Source organism: Cherax quadricarinatus, chromosome 31, assembly GCF_038502225.1.
Source record: "Cherax quadricarinatus isolate ZL_2023a chromosome 31, ASM3850222v1, whole genome shotgun sequence".
Taxonomy (NCBI): domain Eukaryota; kingdom Metazoa; phylum Arthropoda; class Malacostraca; order Decapoda; family Parastacidae; genus Cherax; species Cherax quadricarinatus.
Genome location: NC_091322.1, coordinates 18479287 through 18494907, shown reverse-complemented (window position 1 = coordinate 18494907; position 15621 = coordinate 18479287). Strand labels below are relative to the sequence as shown.

General features: G+C 41.0%; 1 protein-coding gene across 2 annotated transcripts in view; it reads left to right on the top strand.

Moving 5' to 3' along the window:
- Positions 1–15621, top strand: part of LOC128697421 (solute carrier family 35 member F1-like) — a 377556-nt gene that overhangs the window by 341550 nt on the left and 20385 nt on the right. For both annotated transcript variants that reach the window (XM_070090232.1, XM_070090231.1), the window contains exons 7-8: positions 12076–12179; positions 13747–13928. In XM_070090232.1, the coding sequence (XP_069946333.1) occupies positions 12076–12179; positions 13747–13928 (286 nt within the window). The remainder of the gene's footprint in view (positions 1–12075; positions 12180–13746; positions 13929–15621) is intronic.

Sequence of the window (15621 nt, the reverse complement as noted above, 5' to 3'; positions counted from 1 at the left end):
GTGGTACACATAAGCAGTGAGACAGGGAATACAATTAGCTTGGCGAAACAGAATATAACTTACAATGTAGTTCAGAGGGCAGTTCATCACAGGAACTAAGCCACAGGTCCCAAGACCTACACAGCACGAGTACTGCGCCAAGCCAGTACTCTGCCCAATGCCTCCAACAGTCTCCTCCAGAGACTTCAGCAGCCATCTCCCGAGCCCTGCACCCCAGCAGCAGCTCCGCTCGAAGTCTCTGCTCAGGAGCTCTGCACCCCAGCAGCAGCTCTGCTCGAATCTCCTGATCATGCTCTTCCTTGGGCTTTTATGGTCCAAGCACCCTCCACAACCACGTGTACGACCTGACGCCTAGGTCTGATGCCGTCAAGAACAAAAGACCTCAGACGTGGGCGTGGCTACAGACGTTTGCCAAGGTAAGGTGTGACCATATAATTGGTTAAATTAGGTCTCCCCAGAGACCTCACAAGCCCAGCTGGACTACATCACACTGGATATCCGCCACAAAGCATACCTCCTTCGGCCACCACCCCCGAAATCCAAAAGGCAGCCTCCAGAGATACACCCGTCGCCTGAAAGACACCCAAAGCCACCCCCCCAGGAGACTGGAGAGGGATTGGGACAGCTCCAGGCGATCCAGATTCCACGGCAAACTATAATCTTCACCAGCCAACTATAGTGATAACATAGCATTTGTTGTGGTGATGGAAAAAATCTAGAAAAGCTAGATACAGTGATCTATAAACCTTCAGGCTGTAAATAAGGGTTGAGGCCTCGACCGTTCATCATTGTAGGAGCTGCCAGCAGTCACCGGTTCTTCAACACTCAAGTTATACTTTCGTATCAATCTAATCACATATTACTCGGTTAAATAATTTCCAGTGGTTCCTTCATGTGTTAGCCCAAATCACCGACCAGATATTTTTTAAATAAGTGATCCACTGATCAGATCCGACTGGTTTCGAACCCTTGACTGGTTCTGAACCCTTGACCGGTTTCAAACGGATTCGTTGGACAATAAAGAAACTATAAACAGACGGGATATTAGGTGCCCTTATCAAACACAAACAATAACTATAAAGCAGAAACGTAGAGCGGTAAGCTTGCCCTAATATACAAGTACAGTTAGAAATAGAAATACAAATAGCCAGATCTTCATGTTAAGGAGGCTATTAGTAGAATATTCAAGGGGTTACTAGTAGAATTACAGTAAATCAACCATTGTAATCACATTATGAAATTCTGTGTAGTCTGCAGTAAATCAAACAAACGGGCTTCCACATGGATTACATGCCACTTTTGTGAAAGTTGGTGTCACCCCCCTTGTGCAGATATCCAAGAATTATCTACAAGCATTATTAAATCAGGGAAGTGTTTTTGGGCATGCCCAAATGAGATCAATCTGTGGACTAAAATCACATTGGTATTAAAAGAGGATAACATCAAAGCAGCCTTCATAGAAAACCTGGAAGCATTCTATAACAGATGGGGAAATAAAAAGTCTGGGCTGGATGGTACCGCCCTTGGTGCGGATGCTGTCCTGGCCGACAGTAACTGTATGACTGGAGGTGCTGGCCATGTAGTCAGAAACTGTAAGGCTGGAGGTGCTGTCCTGGTAGACAGTAATGGTGAGGCTGGAGGTGCTGTCCAGGTAGACAGTAATGGTGAGGCTGGAGGTGCTGTCCAGGTAGACAGTAATGGTGAGGCTGGAGGTGCTGTCCAGGTAGACAGTAATGGTGAGGCTGGAGGTGCTGTCCAGGTAGACAGTAATGGTGAGGCTGGAGGTGCTGTCCAGGTAGACAGTAATGGTGAGGCTGGAGGTGCTGTCCAGGTAGACAGTAATGGTGAGGCTGGAGGTGCTGTCCTGGTAGACAGTAATGGTGAGGCTGGAGGTGCTGTCCAGGTAGACAGTAATGGTGAGGCTGGAGGTGCTGTCCAGGTAGACAGTAAATGTATGCATGAGGGAATGCATATAAATGGCCTCGAGGGAGACAGGAGATGTAGTGGGGAAACTAAGTGTAGTCAAGGACAAGATAAAGCCAATATTACAAATTAGTAACACCACAGGAGTTAGCAAACAAGGGGACTCCACTAGCAATAGTGAGGATATATTACCAGAAACAACTGGTGAGAGCTCCATTGTTAGTACTAGTGAGGATAGGAATGAGACAGGAAAACATGCACCAACAGGGAATACAGTCACAAAAACCCAAGGCAAACGGAAACCAAGCCTGTGCACATATTATGCACTTGGTATCTGCAGGCATGGGAAATCTGGAAAAATAGATGGGACATGCAACTTTGACCACCCTAGAAAATGCCGTGCCCATATGACAAAAGGAAAATGCAAACTCCCTTCCTGCAAGCTTTTCCACCCTGAAATGTGTCCCTCTTCAGTACAGGAAAGACTGTGCTATAACTTAAATTGCCAGGCACACCATATAAAGGGGACAAAAAGATACAAAACATCCAGGCCATGGGAAAACCTGGGTAGCCACAGGCGCTCCCATTAAAGGCAACAGAAAAGAATAACAGAGCGGCTGAAAGAGGCCAATATAACTGAAATGCGTAGGGAGACACTTGTCAGAGAAATAGCAAACATCGAACTAAAGGTAAAGGAATCTTATAGGGGTCAGGAATTGTGGGAAGAACTAAAAACCATAAATGAAATCGAAAGAAACCCAAAGTATTTTTTTTCTTATGCCAAATCAAAGTCAAGAACAACATCCAGTATTGGGCCCCTACTTAAACAAGATGGGTCCTACACAGATGACGGCAAGGAAATGAGTGAGCTACTCAAATCCCAATATGACTCAGTTTTTAGCTAGCCGCTAATCAGACTGAGAGTCGAAGATCTAAGAGAATTTTTTATGAGAGAGCCACAGAATTTGGTAAATACAAGCCTATCTGATGTTATCCTGATGCCAAATGACTTCAAACAGGCAATAAATGACATGCCAATGCACTCTGCCCCAGGGCCAGACTCATGGAACTCCGTGTTCATCAAGAACTGCAAGAAGCCCCTATCACGTGCTTTTACCATCCTATGGAGAGGGAGCATGGACACAGGGGTCGTCCCACAGTTACTAAAAACAACAGACATAGCCCCACTCCACAAAGGGGGCAGTAAAGCAATAGCAAAGAACTACAGACTGATAGCACTAACATCCCATATAAAAATCTTTGAAAGGGTTCTATGAAGCAAGATTGCCACCCATCTAGATACCCATCAATTACACAACCCAGGGCAACATGGGTTTAGAGCAGGTCGCTCCTGCCTGTCCCAACTACTGGATCACTACGGCAAGGTCCTAGATGCACTAGAAGACAAAAAGAATGCAGATGTAATATATACAGACTTTGCAAAAGCCTTTGACAAGTGTGACCATGGTGTAATAGTGCACAAAATGCGTGCTAAAGGAATAACAGGAAAAGTTGGTAGATGGATCTATAATTTCCTCACAAACAGAACACAAAGAGTAGTAGTCAACAGAGTAAAGTCTGAAGCGGCTACGGTGAAAAGCTCTGTTCCACAAGGCACAGTACTCGCTCCCATCTTGTTTCTCATCCTCATATCTGACATAGACAAGAATGTCAGCCACAGCACCGTGTCTTCCTTTGCAGATGACACCCGAATTTGCATGACAGTGTCTTCCATTGCAGACACTGCAAGGCTCCAGGCGGACATTAACCAAATCTTTCAATGGGCTGCAGAAAACAATATGAAGTTCAACGATGAGAAATTTCAATTACTCCAATATGGTAAACATGAGGAAATTAAAATGTCATCAGAGTACAAAACAAATTCCTTCCATAAAATAGAGTGAAAAACAAACGTCAAAGACCTGGGAGTGATCATGTCGGAGGATCTCACCTTCAAGGACCATAATATTGTATCAGTCGCATCTGCTAGAAAAATGACAGGATGGATAATGAGAAACTTCAAAACTAGGGATGCCAAGCCCATGATGACACTCTTCAGGTCGCTTGTTCTCTCTAGGCTGGAATATTGCTGCACACTAACAGCACCTTTCAAGGCAGGTGAAATTGCTGACCCAGAAAATGTGCAGAGAACCTTCACGGCGCACATAACGGAGATAAAACACCTCAGTTACTGGGAGCACTTGAAGTTCCTGAACCTGTACTGCCTGGAATGCAGGCGGGAGAGACACATGATTACACCTGGAAAATCCTAGAGGGACTAGTACCGAACTTGCACATGAAAATCACTCACAACGAAAGCAAAAGACTCGGCAGATGATGCAACATCCCCCAATGAAAAGCAGGGGTGTCACTAGCACGTTAAGAGACAATACAGTAAGTGTCAGGGGCCTGAGACTGTTCAACTGCCTCCCAGCATACATAAGGGGGATTACCAATAGACCCCTGGCTGTCTTCAAGCAGGCACTGGACAAGCACCTAAAGTCGGTACCTGACCAGCTGGGCTGTGGCTCGTACATTGGATTGCATGCAGCCAGCAGTAACAGCCTGACTGATCAGGCTCTGATCCACCATGAGGCCTGGTCACAAACCAGGCCGCGGGGGCATTGACCCCCAGAGCTCTCTCCAGGTAAACTCCAGGTAAACACCACCACCAAGAACCTCAACGGAATGGGACGCTAACAAAACAAGACACCAGGATGACACAACTCGAGAACAAAATCCTCAGTCTTGAACAAAAGTTATCAACACCAGGAATGACTAACTGTGACAAGACCATCCAGACAGTCATAGATAGCCATACCCAACAAATAATATCTCTTAATACAAAGGTTGAAGAAGCAGTAAAAGAATGGAAGAACAACTTAGATAACCAGTTCAGTGACTACTTTGCTCTCCAAGAAGATAAAACTGAACAAGATAAACTATCGGACGCAGTAATAGTTAACAGTCCACTTTTTCCCAGTGATATGAACCAAACAAACAGTAAAGAAATTACTCTGCAGATCATAAAGGACCAAACAAGTGTTATTGTACCAGAGTCTGAAATAAAAGAAGCCAGGTTACTAGGATCCCATGGTAGAAAAAGTGTTATGCTTAGATTCCACTCACATGACAGGAAAAAAGACTTAATTATTGCATCTATTAAAGTAAAGAAAGAGGTATACATAAACGAGTGTCTTACCAAAAAACGTCAGAACCTCCTGTATAGAGTCAGAAAACTTAAGCGGGAGAATAATGACACAATACACCAATGCTTCACATGGGATGGGAAAATTCTTGTTAGGAAAACAAATGTAGGTCAACTGTACACAATAACGAACGAGAATGATCTATCACGATTTCTCAGGGATACTAATCTTACAGAGAATAACTAAACAATGTCCAACTTAAAAGCCTACGTAGTGTAGTGTATGTTTTGCTCCATTATTGTTCAAATTTCATTGTGCAATCTCTTAGTATTTAAATAATCAACTACCTCATTTTGTGATTTTACTAGTAAGCATAAGTCACCTTATGTAATTTTGTTATTTACTATTGTTTGCTTAAACATTAGCTGAATTGATACTTTCTCTGTCCATATTACTACCTCATATTTTTTTTAAATACTATCAATTGATATTACCTACTAAAATTAATAATTATCATTTTTACTATAATTTCAATTTACTCTTAACATTTTTGACATTTAATAACCATTACTTGTCTAATTACCTTTACCTGTTTTATACCACATTTACTATCTTAGAGTACTCTTAATTACCTTGTACTGCCATATAACCTCTAGTATAACTACCAGTGCAATATTGAATGAAATAAGCATTACTTTTTCACTTTTTTTGTAATCATTATTACTTACTAAAATTTTATTAAACACCATATTTACTACCAGTCAATTTTACTTTTGTACATTAAACATTATTTTATACTTCCCATAACATTTTGTTGCCAAATTTTCAAGTTTGTATATTCAACTCCAACCTCTATATTATCCTTTGTACCTGTCTACCATCTTACTACCATATTTTAACCAAGACATTACCATTATTCATTGTTCTTACCTGTCCATTTAATTTTGTTTACCACTACTTGTTTTTTTAGTCACTTTTTATTGTGTGTGCAATTAGTGTATATTCCAATTACTTTTTTGCAAGTACAGTGGACCCCCGGTTAACGAACTTTTTTCATTCCAGTAGTATGTTCAGGTGCCAGTACTGACCGAATTTTTTCCCATAAGGAATATTGTGAAGTAGATTAGTCCATTTCAGACCCCCAAACATACACGTACAAACGCACTTACATAAATACACTTACATAATTGGTCGCATTTGGAGGTGATCGTTAAGCGGGGGTCCACTGTACCAAAACTATCTTTTGCTAGCTAGTACCAACTACCTCATTTTTTTTACTTTTATTGTGCAATAAACTGCTCAACTTATTTAATATTACAAATCAGATCTTACTCCTAAACCAATATTATTTCATAGTGACTATCTGTCCATTTAACTTGTTTACCATTACTTAATTGTAGTCCCTTATATATTTTTTTGTCCTTTATTTTAGCTTTATATAACTACCTTAGATGATATATTCGCAATTGTTAAACTAATCAAGGTGCTATTCTCAGGTGCTAAGTTAATAAGTTCACTATTTTGCCATTATACTCCAAAGCTCATTTATTTGATTACCACTTTATTGTTCACCACAACTTATATTAGTCCCTTTTATATTATAATCTTATATTATAATTCTAACTTTAAAGAATTACCTTTAAAGTACTACCTACTATCATGTTCCCAAGCTCCATTATTTGATCATCACTTTATTTGTTCACCACAAATTATTTTAGTCCCTTTTATATTGTCTCCTTTATTTTAGCTTTAAAAAAACTACCTTAGCTCATTATTTTTTACATTTGTTAAATAATTCAGGTGCTATTTTTTTTTTTAGCTTTAGAATATTTACTTTATTTTTTACTTAATACTAACTATAGATTTACTACAAATCTTATGATTACAAGCATTGATCCTGATACCAACCTCTTATTTAATGACTTAAATGATTCAAACAGTTACTGTAATTACTACACAGCAGAACAATCAAAGGCACTTCTCAGAGCCAACAACAACATAACTATCTTTAACTACAATATCAGATCTTTAAGCAAGCATTATGATGACCTCCTAGCATTACTAAATTCCTTGCATGCCAATATGTCCATCATTACACTAACTGAAACCTGGCTAAAGCCTGATACTACAGATGTCTATGCCATTCCTGGTTACACAGCCATACACAACTGTAGGCCAGACCAACAAGGGGGTGGCACAGCTATATACTACTCAGACCAACTAGAATGTATCACTAATACTTGCACAAGGGATGAACATGGGGAATATATAATAGCTAAATTCAAATCCAAATACCTACAAAAACCTCTCACAGTGATAAACATCTACAGAATTCCACAATCAAACATTAGCCAATTTAGTCAAAACCTAGGAAGTATGATAACTGATGCACGCATGAACAAAGATCACTTACTACTCTCAGGTGACTTCAGTATAAATCTCCTGCAAGACCAGGACCCACACGTTACTGAATTCACAAACACAATGAGTAACTGCATGTTGCTACCAACAGTAACAAAACCTAAAAGAGTTACAGAGACTAGTGTTTCCCTACTTGACCACATCTGGACCAACACCATATCCCCTTTAAAATCAGGCATAATTACAGATAATACCACAGACCACTACCCTACTTTCCTCATAACAACTCTTGGTAAAATACCCCAAGACACTACTAAAGTCACCTTCAGACTTCACAATGAGGCAGCCATTAATAACTTCACAACAGCAGTAACAAACATTGACTGGCACACTGAGCTAGAAATCTATACAGATATTGACGAATGTTTTAATAATTTTCTAAAAAAGACCCAATACCTTTATAACAAGCACTGCCCTAAAAAAACTAAACAGATGACAGCTATGATGAATGGTTTGAAAAACCGACAAGTTGAAGATTGAGACACTTATGCAGCATATGGGAATCTTTATTCAGGAAACGTTTCGCCACACAGTGGCTTCATCAGTCCAATACAAAGAGGAAGGCGTAAGGAGAGGAGGAGTATGAGGTAATCAGTCCCTCAGCCTGGAGTCGATGTGTTCAGTCCATCAATCTTGTAGAATGTACAGCATAGGGTCTTCTTACAAAGAATTCTTCAACGCTTGTTCAACCTTTGGACAAAGACCTACTTCGACTAGTGGATGGTACCACTATGATCCCGCCTCCGTCTGCTTCAAGTCACCTCACTACAGTATATAAGCCACGTCTACGGCCCTATGCTGTACATTCTACAAGATTGATGGACTGAACACATCGACTCCAGGCTGAGGGACTGATTACCTCATAGTCCTCCTCTCCTTACGCCTTCCTCTTTGTATTGGACTGATGAAGCCACTGTGTGGCGAAACGTTTCCTGAATAAAGATTCCCATATGCTGCATAAGTGTCTCAATCTTCAACTTGTCGGTTTTTCAAACCATTCATCACAACTGTCAGACACTGCAGCATCATGGGATCTTCTTACAAAGAATTCTTCAACGCTTGTTCAACCTTTGGACAAAGACCTACTTCGACTAGTGGATGGTACCACTATGATCCCGCCTCCGTCTGCTTCAAGTCACCTCACTACAGTATATAAGCCACGTCTACGGCCCTATGCTGTACATTCTACAAGATTGATGGACTGAACACATCGACTCCAGGCTGAGGGACTGATTACCTCATACTCCTCCTCTCCTTACGCCTTCCTCTTTGTATTGGACTGATGAAGCCACTGTGTGGCGAAACGTTTCCTGAATAAAGATTCCCATATGCTGCATAAGTGTCTCAATCTTCAACTTGTCGGTTTTTCAAACCATTCATCACAACTGTCAGACACTGCAGCATCATGGGATCTTCTTACAAAGAATTCTTCAACGCTTGTTCAACCTTTGGACAAAGACCTACTTCGACTAGTGGATGGTACCACTATGATCCCGCCTCCGTCTGCTTCAAGTCACCTCACTACAGTATATAAGCCACGTCTACGGCCCTATGCTGTACATTCTACAAGATTGATGGACTGAACACATCGACTCCAGGCTGAGGGACTGATTACCTCGTACTCCTCCTCTCCTTACGCCTTCCTCTTTGTATTGGACTGATGAAGCCACTGTGTGGCGAAACGTTTCCTGAATAAAGATTCCCATATGCTGCATAAGTGTCTCAATCTTCAGATGACAGCTAAGAGACTGAACAGTCCCTGGCTAACACCCAGCATTCTCAAATCCATAAATACAAAACACCGATATGAAAAACAGTACAGAATGGGTCACATAACCAGAGACCAAACAAAACGTTACTCGTCAATCCTAACCAGCCTGATAAGAAGGGCAAAAAAATTGTATTATGAGAACAGATTATCCAACTTACGAGGTGATATAAAAAAGACCTGGAAGACCCTATCAGAAATTCTGGGAACAAAAAAGATATCACGACATAGCGAAATAAAATTAGCAAAATCAGATGAACCCCAACTCCCACCAACAGAAACAGCAAACAGACTCAATGATTTCTTCTCCACTATAGGTCAAAACCTTGCCAATAATATCCCAAGCTCAGATACCCCACCAAATGACTACCTCACTGGCAACTACCCGAACACACTGTTCCTAGCTCCGACTAACCCATATGAAGTCTCCCTTATTATCAACGCACTGAAAAACAAGGCAGGAGATTTAAATACCTTACCACCCTTTATATACAAAAAAGTGTCACAAGTACTATCACCAATCATTGCAACACTCTTTAACAAATCCATTGAATCCTCCACCTTCCCTACAGTTCTCAAAATAGCAAGGGTCACCCCGATCCATAAAGGAGGTGACCAAACAGAGTTGAATAACTATAGGCCAATATCCAATTTACACCCTCTCTCAAAAATCTTCGAAAAATTAATTCATAAACGAATCTACTCCTACCTCATCTCCCATAACATTCTCAACCCCTGCCAATTTGGATTCAGGCCTAATAAAAATACTAATGATGCTATTATACACATGCTAGAACATATATACACTGCAATAGAGAAAAAAGAAGTCCCTCTGGGGATCTTCATTGACTTACGTAAAGTTTTTGATACAGTTGACCATGACTTGCTCCACGTAAAATTGTCACACTATGGTATTAGAGGACACTCCCTCAACTACCTCAAGTCTTACCTCAGCAACAGAAGCCAATATGTGTACGCAAATGGGGCAAGCTCTTCCGCACAACCAATTACAGTTGGTGTCCCAAAGGGAAGTGTCCTTGGCCCTCTTCTCTTTCTCCTATATATAAATGACCTACCAAACCCTACATAAATGACCTATACATAAATGACCTACTCAAACCCACACTTTTTGCAGATGACACCACATACGTCTTCTCTCACCCGAGCCCAGTCACGCTAGCCAATACTGTAAACACCGAATTACAGAAAATATCTACCTGGATGAGGACTAACAAACTTACACTAAACATTGACAAAACCTACTTCATTCAGTTTGGTAGCAGAGCTACAGATGTACCTCTTAACATAACGATAAACGGATCACCTATCACAAAGCTAACAGAGGGAAAATTCTTAGGAATCCACCTCGATAATAGACTCAAATTTCATACACATATACAACAAATTTCTAAGAAAATTTCCAAGACTGTAGGCATACTATCGAAGATACGGTACTATGTTCCACAGTCAGCCCTCCTGGCCCTCTATCACTCTCTTATTTACCCCTATCTTACCTATGGAATTTGTGCATGGGGCTCAACAACAACTAACCATCTCAGACCACTAATTACCCAACAAAAGGCTGCAGTTAGAATGATAACAAATTCTCAATACAGGCAGCACACTCCACCAATATTCAAAACACTCAACCTACTCACCATACAAAACATCCATACTTATTATTGCACTTATTACATACATAGAACACTTAACTCTGATATTAACCCTCCCCTCAAACATCTCCTTGCCAACCTCAACAGAACACATGACCATAATACAAGGCACAGATCACTCTTTGATGTTCCTCGTGTCCATCTCACGCTATGCAAAAACTCAATGCACATAAAAGGCCCTAAAATCTGGAATTCATTACCTGTAAATATAAAAGAAACACTACCTGTTTATAAATTCAAGTCTCTTCTCAAAGTTCACTTACTCACTCAAAACCAAATAAATACTGAATAACTGAACCATATAAATTGTATATCCTAAATGTTACTCACAATTATATCACACAAATGTTAAACCTAACTTTGTTATTTTTTTAAATACACTACCTAACAGAATACTCCATTCTACTGAATGAACAGCAATGCATGCAACCATATGACCTGTCTTTGTAATACTCATTTGTATTTTATAGTTATCTGTTTACAATAATGTCTTATCACTGATTTCATCATTGCTTAGTTAATCTTAAGTTAATTGTAAGCCAGCCCGTAATGCTATGCATATAAGTGGCTTTGGCATGCTGCTCTTACCTGTATTCTTTTGTACCTCTGTATGTATGCTAAATTTCTAAATAAATAAAATAAATAAATAAATAAATAAATGGACTCCGGTACCCTTTCCCCTACCTAGGAACTAGTGCGCCTGTGGGAAAAATCCCAAAGGCCAAAAAGAGGAAGGGCAAAAGGGAGGGGTGGAGAGGAGGAGGAAAGGAAAAAGGGAGGATGGGATAGGGAAGGGGGGATTGGGGGGGTAATTAGGTTCAGTCTGAGGAAGGAGACCAACAGGTCTAATTCCTCAGATCAAGAGCCTCCTCACCATGACAAGGAGCTCCACTTGAAGAGAATGATCGGGAAAAGATTCTCTGTCATTTCATAAGAAATTTTTTTTTTTATTCGAAAAATTTCTGACCCTGAGAACAAGTTTAGGACAGGGCCTGCTGACCCTGAAAGGGTTGATATTGTGTAGAGAGAGCTTACAAGGTATGAAAGGAAAAACTAATTTTAAGGGAATTTAAAACAGGAAAATAATTAATAGCTTGGGAAAAAAGTAACATATTTCACAGTCTTGTTTTGTATCTTTCAGTTCCATCCACTGTACTTCTTATCGTACATCCTGGTGGTAACAGGCGTCATAGTTTTTGTCATCAAACCAACGCCCATTGCCTCCACAAACAGAGGTTACTACAGGTGGGTGGCTGACATATAAGACTGCAGGTGGGTGGTTGCTATACAAGACTACATGTAGAATAAAGGTAGGTGGTTGCTATACAAGATTTTAAAGGTGGGTGTTGTGTAGTCACTATTTGTATAAATTTGTTTGATTTCATGCATGAAGGCATCCACTATGTCAGCAACACTTAAATACTGACAAAATTCTTAATGTCATTATTCATTTATCAGAATTTTATTCATGTTCCCTCTGAAAATTGGCAGCTCTTTATCCATCCTCGGTCATCACAACACAAGTTGTAGAGCAAACTTTTACTGGGACATTGTTTCCCTCTGATGAGCTCTACACAGAGTGAAACATCATCCCAATAAAAGTTTGTATTGTCCCAGTAAAAGCTTATTATGCAACTTTTGCCTTTGTCTTTATACTTGTCAGCAGTATGCTCTTCTCAGTCCATGATCATAATGCCAGTCAACAATATGCAGTAGTAAAGGCCATAACATGTCTTTCATGTATGCTCTTTTTTATTCAAACATCTTGTGTTCTGTTATGTAAAATCCATTTCCATATTCACTGCTTGTCATAGGCTTTTCTATTTCTTTTGTTTAGCCCAGATTTTTCAAGGGTCATGTTAGGCATCACCTTTGCCTGGTGTGAAGGGTTTCAGTTTGTGTGTTAACCTAAAATGTCTCATTGTAATCCATCTTACATTTTGAATGAATTTAGCTATAAAATTGATAAGGAACATTAGCACTTAGTTATTCTTGCCAGTGATAAAAAACCACAAAAGAACAAATCTGGCCCTCTTTTTTGGCTCTATTTTTTTCTCTCTCTCTATTTCACTTAATCTTCCATACTTTTCCGTGTGTGTGTGTGTGTGTGTGTGTGTGTGTGTGTGTGTGTGTGTGTGTGTGTGTGTACTCACCTATTTGTGGTTGCAGGGGTCGAGTCCTGTGTGTGTGTGTGTGTGTGTGTGTGTGTGTGTGTGTGTGTGTGTGTGTGTGTGTGTGTGTGTGTGTGTGTGTGTGTGTGTGTGTGTGTGTGTGTGTGTGTATGCATGCATGCATGCATCTTGAGGTACTAATGCCTCTCATGTTACTCATTCCCAATATACATCCATGTTGCCCATTTCCAGCATATGGCAAATACTTCACTTTTAACAGCAAAACCAGTACTGTACAAGAAAATATTTTAAATGATTCAAGTGCTCCTGTAGACGTATTTAACACAGTAAATGGCAGTTAAAGAAACTAGCAGAGAATATAAACAAGGTCTTGCCTGGAATAATGCAGTATAAATACAGACAAATCATCATTTGTTATTAAGATGTTAGAGAGCAATACAAAAAAATGGAATAATCCAGATTTTACTGGAGGTAAAGTTCCTTCAGATAGCTTATTGTAATTTAATTAGATCAGTTCTTTAGGTAAAGTTAACCAAAGTCTAAAATCTCATATTATTATTATCATAACTAAGCACTAAGCCCACTAAAATCTAAAAATAAGATTTACATCATCTTGAAGTACATCTGGTGGCTAGCAAAGTTACTGTTGATAACTGATATCATGCATTTTAACCTTTTAGGGAAATATCTGTGGGTCGTTCAAGTAGTGGTAATGAGGTGGAACTGACAACAACACCTGGTACAGCCACCAGCAGCATGGGTGGTGGTGCTTCCTTCACAGAGTGGCCGCCACTCCCACCAGAGGTTAGAGGGTGTCCAGACTACCCCTACCCACACTCTCATTCCACTGAATTCAGACAAGGTTAGTTTAAACTTTTTTTTTATGTATTATGTTAATTTGTAAACAAGAAATTCATCTGTCATACTATATATGAATAACATTTTACATATTAATTGCTTGTAGGTATCATCCTTCCTTACGTGTGACTATTAAGTAAAGGCAAAATGGGAATGTACCAGAATAGAAATTAAAAGACAATGTGGGGTTACTGAGGGTAAAATCCAGAGGGCTGAGGAGGGGTTGTTGAGGTTTGGGTAGGGAGAGAGGATGGAGGGGGATAGGATGATGAGGGTGCATAAATCTGGAGTGGAAGGCAGGAGAGGGTATATCTGGAGGGGGTTTTGGAGGTCAATGCCCCCATGGCCTGGTCCATGACCAGGCCTCATGGTGGATAAGGGCCTGATCAACCAGGCTGTTACTGCTGGCCACATGTAAACGGACCTATGAGCTACAGCCTGGCTGGTCAGGTACTAACTTTAGGTGGCTGTCTAGCTCCTTCTTAAAGACAGTCAAGGGTCTATGGTAATACCCCGTATGTATGCTAGGAGACACTTGAACAGTCTTGGGCCCCTGACACTTATTGTGTTGTCTCTTAACATACTCGTGGCACCCCTGCTTTTCATTGGGGGATGTTGCATCTCCTGCCAAGCCATTTGCTTTCATAGGGAGTGATTTTCATGTGTAGATTTGGGACTAGTCCCTCTAGGATTTTCAAAATGTATACAGTGGACCCCCGCATAACGGACGCCTTGCATAGTGGACAATCCGCATAGCGGATGCTTTGATCGCTAAAATTTTGCCCCGCATAGTGGACAAAAACCCGCTCAGCGGCCTTCGTCCGAGACGCGTCCAATGTGCGCTTGAGCCACGCTCACATGTTCCGCGGGTGGCATTGTTTACCAGCCAGCCTCCGCGGTAACATCCAAGCATACAATCAGAACATTTTGTATTATTACAGTGTTTTTGGTGATTTTTTTCTGGAAAATAAGTGACCATGGGCCCCAAGAAAGCTTCTAGTGCCAACCCTACAGCAATAAGGGTGAGAATTACTATGGAGATGAAGAAAAAGATCATTGATAAGTATGAAAGTGGAGTGCGTGTCTCCGAGCTGGCCAGGTTGTATAATAAACCCCAATCAACCATCGCTACTATTGGTGGTACAGCTGCTGCTGCTGCTGTATCACCGTCAGCTGCTGCTGCACTGTCAGCTGCTGCTGCTGTACCACCGTCAGCTGCTCCTGCTGCTGTAGTACCATCTGCTGCTGCTGTAGCATCATCTGCTGCTGCTGTAGCATCGTCTGCTGCTGCTGTAGCATCGTCTGTTGCTGCTGTAGCATCGTCTGCTGCTGCTGCTGCTGTAGCATCGTCTGCTGCTGCTGTAGCATCGTCTGTTGCTGCTGTAGCATCGTCTGCTGCTGCTGCTGCTGTAGCATCGTCTGCTGCTGCTGTAGCATTGTCTGTTGCTGCTGTAGCATCGTCTGCTGCTGCTGCTGCTGTAGCATCGTCTGCTGCTGCTGTAACATCGTCAGCTGCTGCTGCTGCTGCTGTAGCACCGTTGTTGGTGTGGCTTATTGAGAATACCAAGAAACAATTAACCCCAGAGGATTTGCCACCCAGGATAGCCCAAAAAAGTCAGTGTCATCGAAGACTGTCTAACTTATTTCCATTGGGGTCCTTAATCTTGTCTCCCAGGATGCAACCCACACCAGTCGAC